Source organism: Apis dorsata, unplaced genomic scaffold (genome assembly GCF_000469605.1).
Source record: "Apis dorsata unplaced genomic scaffold, Apis dorsata 1.3 scaffold_616, whole genome shotgun sequence".
Lineage (NCBI taxonomy): Eukaryota > Metazoa > Arthropoda > Insecta > Hymenoptera > Apidae > Apis > Apis dorsata.
Window position 1 is genome coordinate 73897 of NW_006263812.1, and position 6919 is coordinate 80815.

The window sequence follows — 6919 nt, forward strand, 5'->3', positions numbered from 1 at the left end:
TCTCCGGGTATTTAGAAAACGAGCCCGGAGCCCCATGTATATATTCCGAATATCCACCGAGACGTTTCTCGGTTGACGCAACTTTTCGAGCTAAGCATATATCTAGATATCGGCAACGATACTATACCATACTGTACCAAATCGTGTGAAAAAAAAAAAAAAAAAAAAAAAAAAAGAAACGTAGCTAGAAAACGCATCTCAATCTAATTTTCCCGAAAAAATACACTTTCATCGAAGATTAAAGATCGAACGTTAGCCACATATACACATATACGCAAATATCTACGCAAATGATAATTATCACTGATTTATCTGCGATTTGGATCCACAGCGATCCAACTACAGCGCGAATAAAAAATATTCTCTCTCTCGTTTTAATCCCAAAACATATATGCACTCGTTTCGAATTTGATCGAGCCCAGATCGATTGTTACAAATTTCGCATCTATACATAGTATACATAATATATCGAGTGGATCGTTATTAATCACGTTAGAAAAAGGACATGCATTCGTAAGCATATACAAGCAACGTTTCTTCGTTGGAAGAATCGTAAAGGAAGGGAAGGAGGGGAAGAATAATGATAAGAATGATAAGATGATAATGACGACGATGATGATGATAGTGATGATGATGATGATTATGACGACGATGATGACGACGACGATGACGAGGATGACAACGATGAAATGACAGAGAATGCGGAAAGTGAGGAATCGAAGAGAGAATTCGAAGAAAAACGGCAAAGAACGATCTAGATATGTGATATATTTACACGACTCGTATGCACGCATTCACATGACTCGCTAAAAAGGGGAAAGAAAGGGATGGATATACGTGAGAGGAAGGAAGAAAGAGGAGTATCCGAGTATGCGTTATAAAAAAGAAGAAAAGAGGAGAGAAAATTTGCATTTACTTATATATCGCTATGCTATATTCGAAGAGAAAACATTTCTCGTATACGTATATCGTTTATTTGTTTGTAAAAAGCAGATAGAAGAAGAAGAAGAGGAAGAAGAAGAGGAGGAAGAGAAAAGATAGAGATGAGAGAGAGAGAGAAAAAAAGAAAATGATTCGCTGTACACAGAGATCTTTCGGCCAACACGTTTTCACCGATCAACGACGACTACCGGAAACGAATCGTTCCATCTTCGTATCCTCGCTTTTGGAAAGGCAACGATGTGCAAGGAAACATTGCGATAAGATGCTTTGTTTTCGTTTTGCGTGATTCGTAAAAGTTCTATATAAGTCGATAAAAATCGGACCGTGAAAAGTAGCAAGTCGGTGATTTAAATGCGATAAGCTCCCGTATAAAAAATAATTCTTTCGCGGTCGTTTTCCTTAGATCAGGTGTAAACGCATCGACACCTTAATAATAATACCGTGACTCTAGGAACTATTTGCCTTGCCATTAATCTTAAACGACTATCAAGGTGCCCGTTTCAATTATTCAATCGATCATATCATGTATATCGAGAAAAAAGAAAACGGACTTTTTTTTTTTTTTATCTTATGATCTTTCCGATCAGCTGTATCTCTGCATTCGTTGAGTGTTGATCGTGATTCCCCGTTCATACTCTTTACAAAGGGATTTTCGGTATAATAATAAACCACCCCGAACAAGGCACTTTCAGTCTATGAAATGAGAATTCGTCGAAGAACGGAGACAACGACGACGACGACGACGACGACGACGATGACGAGGACGAAGATGACGAGGAAGACGAGAACGGTGACGCGACGATAATCGCCACCGTTCATCGTCCATGGAAATTGGATAAGTTTATAGGGGGGAGGGAAGGAAACGGTGAAACGAGACCGAGAGGGAGGGAAAGTAAAGGAAGAAGAAGAAGGAAAGGGAAGGAACGATGGGAGTAAAAATAGCATCGACAATTTTAGTAGATCCTAAAAGAGCCTTGACATTTTCTTCGCCGTCGTTGCTCTTCTCTCGAGCTATAAAGGTAGACTATGAGCATCCACATCTCTCGACGACCATGCCTGGTAATCGCGAAAACACGATTTGATACTCGTTATCGAAGTACAACATCGTGATCTCGGAGAGTTTTCTCGGGGCGCAACATGGACCAGAGTTGTTAGGCGGTTCCGCCAGGCTGACGATGTGAGTGTTTGGATATGCCGGTAGAAAGGCCATCGGACAATCGCCCGAACAATAATTGGCATCGTACCTAAGAGAGACACAAAAATCGTAATCCGTTATTTACGCATGTACGTGATAATTATATATGCGATATGCGTCGTGATGAAAAAAAAAAAGAAAAGAAAAGAAAGAGAGAAAAAAAATATAATAGCGCGGATATTCTTATTTTTACACTTTTATCTATACGGAACAGATATTCGTACGCGTTGCATACGTTTCACTCGGGAAACGTATATGATATCGAAGATGATTTTATATATATATATATATATATGTGAGTGTATGTACATGTATATCCATTTTTATACGAAGAGATACTCACTTCTTGGGCGCGATTATCCAATCCCAGCCAAATTTCTCAAAATCGACGGTGAGTTTGTATCGACAACATCTGGTCTCTTGGCTGGCTTCGTCGCAATTAAGTCCTACGTTTCTCTTGATCCTCGCCCCTCTTCTAGAGTCGAGTTCTTGCGTCTGTACTTCGAGGTATGGCGCGTACTCGGCTTCGGGATTAGTCTCGACTAATTTCGAATTTCTGCGATGATTACCACTACCACCACCACCACCACCACCACCACCACCACTACCACTACCACCACCACCACCACCGCTACTACCACCACCACCACTACCACTACCACCACCTCCGGGACCGGAGATCTTGAGCGCTACTCCGAGATTGTCCCGTGGATGTTTGAACCATTCGGCGACCATTCTCCTCAATTCGATCGTTACCCAATTGCCTCTGGAGCCGATCGGTCGAGGATGTTTAGTGGTCAACGGTGGACCCAACGATGGACCTCCCGTCTCCGTGGTGCCGCGAACGATCCTTTGCAACGTGATCGTCACGGGCCCACCACCCTCCTCCTCGCTCTCCATCGACCGTTCCAAATCTCCTCCGAGTTCGTCCAGCTCCTCCGAGACGTCCTCTTCCTTCGTCCCCCATATCCACAACGATAATTCCGCTCTCGTCACGCGATGCTGAACCACCTTGTCCGAGAATTTGAAATAGAGAACGTCGAGGCTGCCTTTCGAGTGCCGTAGCCTCTGATCTGGAAATGAATAAAAGATGGAAAAGAAAAGAGAGAAAAAAAAAAAACACGAGCGATGAGAAGACGATTGCGATGAAATGAAAAGAGAGAGAGAGAGAGAGAGAGAGAAAGGGGAGGATGATTAAAACGAAGGAAAAAAAAAGAAGAAGAAGAAGAAGAAGGAGAAAAAAGAAACGGACGATGGCGTTATAGCCATTGTGTTAACCGGCTAAAGTAAGTGGGTAGGGGATTCGCGTTTCTTTTGCCGTCGACGACCAATCGAGTGGTTGCTGGTTCGATATTTAACCGGAGAGCGAGGTTCGAACTGCTAGCAGCCTTTCAGGCGACCTCCATCGCATCGTCGTCGTCGTCGTGGTCGTCGTCGTCGTCGTGGTCGTCGTCGTCGTGGTCGTCGTCGTGGCGATCGACCACGTTCGGCAAAGAAGACAGAAACAAGGGAGACGGAAAAAAGGCGAAACGAGTGTCTCGACTCTATTCAGGCCATCGCTCGCTTCGCGTGCGTACGTGCGTGCGTTCGTGCGTACGTGCGTGCGTGCTTGCGTGCTTGCGTGTGCGTGTGACCGCTTCCATGAAGGGTAAAGCTGGCTCAAATCGTACCGTTACACGGACTACGATGTTTTCCCTTGGTGGTCGATCAATCGGCGATTTCTTTTCGTTTCCGTATCGACCACGTATCGGCCGCGCGCCGCGGTCACGAGTTCGTCCTGCCTTCTAAACCGGCCCTTCCCTTCGTACCCGGTATTCCAATCGTGATCCCATCGCCGTTCCTCTCTCCCTCCCTCTCTCCCTCTCCCTCTCTCTCTCTCTCTATACGGTATTCCGTGAAACCGCTTTTCCCTTCCCTTCTCGCCCTCTTTTCTTTCTTTTCTCGCTTCGTCGAGAAATTTCGCCGAAACGAAATTTACGTTTGGATTGGAACTGACTGTTGTAAAAGCGAAGGGCGACGGAAGGGCAGGTAGAGATAATCGAATCGACGTCGAGAGGGGAGAGGACGAGGAATATAATTATTTTTAGCGGCGTTAGATGCGTTTCGCGATCGTTTATTTCGAACTCGAGCAGCTTCGATATCGTTATCGACGTTGTCGCTCTTCTCGTATTCCGCGTACTACACGTTTGATTTCCGGCGGCGACGTTTCGAGATAATTATTTATCGGGAGAACTCTTCCCTCCTCCCCTCCCTCCCTCGCGAATTTGAATTTCCGATTTCTCGTTCCTCCAACGCCCAGCGTCACATCGTCATGGAAACGAGCAATTAGCAGTGGGAGCATTCCGCGTCTACCCGAATCCCTCTTTAAATCGATTTCCACGCCGGTTAATTGCGAACCGACCGAACCACGGAATGACGCGTCCGTCCGTCCGTCCGTCCCGTCGCGTTCGTCTCCTCCGTTTTTCATTCCCGGCATCTCTCCCCATTCGTCACGGGGTCACGTCCTTCCTTCTCCACCGAAAAATTTCGATCGCGTTTCCAACACTGCGTTTCCTCTTCTTTTTCCCTATTTATCTATCTCCTATTTCGCACATACACACATTCTCTCTTTCTCTCGCTCTCTTCCTTCCTCTCCTTCCCTTTCGTTAATTTAGGAGTTGTCCTTCTCTTTGTGTTTGCAGGTCAGACGTAGGAATGAGTCATGCTCCCGTGCCGAAAGGCGTGGATGGAAAGAGCGACGACGAGACGGAAAGATGGCAATTTTATTTTCGTCTAGACGCGGCTACCGCCCGTCTGGCACGAAATCTTTTAAAAGCACGTCCAACCGAGTAAGGGAGAGAGAGAGAGAGAGAGAGAGAGAGAATCGCCTTCGAATTCGAATTTGATGCAACACGCGCGAAAATAACGCGAGAATATCGATCGAGTATACGGGATATCGTGTCACATCGTCGGATCGATAATCGATAATCGGTTTAGAGATCATTAGGAAGAGAGCGAGATTTCGTTATATTTGGAAGCGAGCAATTAGAAAGGCGCAAATAAATAAATGCAGGAGATAGGAGCGCGAGCGAGAGAGATGATAGGGAGAAAGAGGAAGAGGCGAGGAGGCTAGACGCGAAGGAGAGAGAAGAAGAGAAGAAAAAGTGATCGCAGCGTAGAACGGAGAGACAATAAAGCTAAAACATTAAGTACAACACACCGTGCTTCGGCGCTTCGGAGATAAATATAGTTTTAGCGAACAGAGGTCAGTCGCATTGCAAGACCGCACTGTAGAATCGTTTTCTAGTTAAAGTTGTTACGCTTGTCGATATCACGTTCTCGAATCATGGTGCATCACGCGTATTCCGGAATACCGAGAGAAAGCTACTCGAATGATGGACGGAGAGCGAGAATTTGTTTCGTTCGAGGACGAGAATACTTTTCGATCTTTTCCTTCTTTTTCTTTTCTTTTCTTTTCTTTTCTTTTCTTTTCTTTTTTACTCTTTACGTTCGTTTCGATGTAAAAATATAACAACGAAACGAAACTCGATATCGGAATCGCGTCGATATCGATTACCAAAAAAAATTGACAAGGAGGATAAAAGAAGAGGAAGAAGGAGAAAAAGAAGGGAAGAAGAAAGGGAGGAACGAATTTTCGTCCCCTTTTGTAGAAATAATCTTACAAAGTGTTAGATTTGGGCGAAGGAGGAACGGAAGGAAGGATGGAGGGAAGGAAAGGGGGGAGAAAGCGAAAAGGAGTGTCGTCGAGACTTGGAATCGAGTGGAAATGATGGAAAACAACAACGACGATGATAGGACGGTGTCGTGGCCCTGCCTATAAATAAATGAAGAAATAATTGATACGAGACTCGGTCTTTCGCCTCTCGTCGTCCCGTATCCTCATCCTCGAGACGAGATGCACTTTTCGCCGCTATCGTCCGCCGCTTCTTTCGTTTCATTCCTCGCAAATACCCGTATCGCTCGCACGACCGTGGTCGATCATGTGTAAAAATATCGCGCGACATTTCTCCGCTCATCTTCGATCCCCGATCTCCCTCCGATACGAGCAACTTCGCCAACATCTCCAATCTCTTCTTCTTTAAGATCACGATCTTAAGATAAAGACTTTTTTAAAGATCGGAAGAGAAGGAGAGAAGGAAAAATGAGAAGAGAGGAGAAAGATCGATAAGAAGAATTTGCAGGATTTGGAAATGGAATTGGCCCAAGAATAATCGATTGGACGACGAATCGTATATGCGATAAAGCGAAACGATTCGAGGATGGTAGGAGAGAGAGAGAGAGAGAGTAAGAGTAGAAAAGATTCGGTAAAATTCGTCGGTTATACAGCCAACTCCCATAAACGGGATAGAACTTTGCGCGAGTATAGAAATGTATATCTACACACTTACGCGATAGGTCGTTGAACCTCGAAATTAATGCGCCGCTGGTGTATCCATTTCGTTCCATTCCATTTCTATTTCGTTCCCGTATCTTTGTCCAAGCTTATGCCCCATATCCCCCCCCCTCTCTCTCTCTCTCTCCCTCTCCCCCTCCCCTCCCAATTTCTTCTTCTTCTTCTTCTCTCGCTCCCATCATCGAAATTCGCTCGATAATACATACATACGATATATACGGTATATACGGCATCTCTCTGTCTTACTTACTTGGCCAATATTTTCACCGATATTTTAAATTCATATTCGATTTCGATCGATGATAAGCGATTTCGCTTATCGCGTATACGAGGGGTGATGAGGGGGGGAGAGGGAAATAGGCGTATATACACGTATATGTACCTCGAGA

General features: G+C 44.9%; 1 protein-coding gene across 1 annotated transcript in view; it reads right to left on the reverse strand.

Annotated features, from left to right (window-relative positions):
- Positions 1-400: 400 nt before the first annotated feature.
- LOC102672629 (growth/differentiation factor 8-like) overlaps positions 401-6919 on the reverse strand; it is a 13101-nt gene continuing 6582 nt past the window's right edge. The window contains exons 2-4 of the mRNA XM_006621203.2: positions 2481-3210; positions 1732-2186; positions 401-1698 (exon numbers count right to left, since the gene is read on the reverse strand). Coding sequence (XP_006621266.1) covers positions 1967-2186; positions 2481-3210 — 950 coding nt within the window. The 3' untranslated portion in view covers positions 401-1698; positions 1732-1966. The remainder of the gene's footprint in view (positions 1699-1731; positions 2187-2480; positions 3211-6919) is intronic.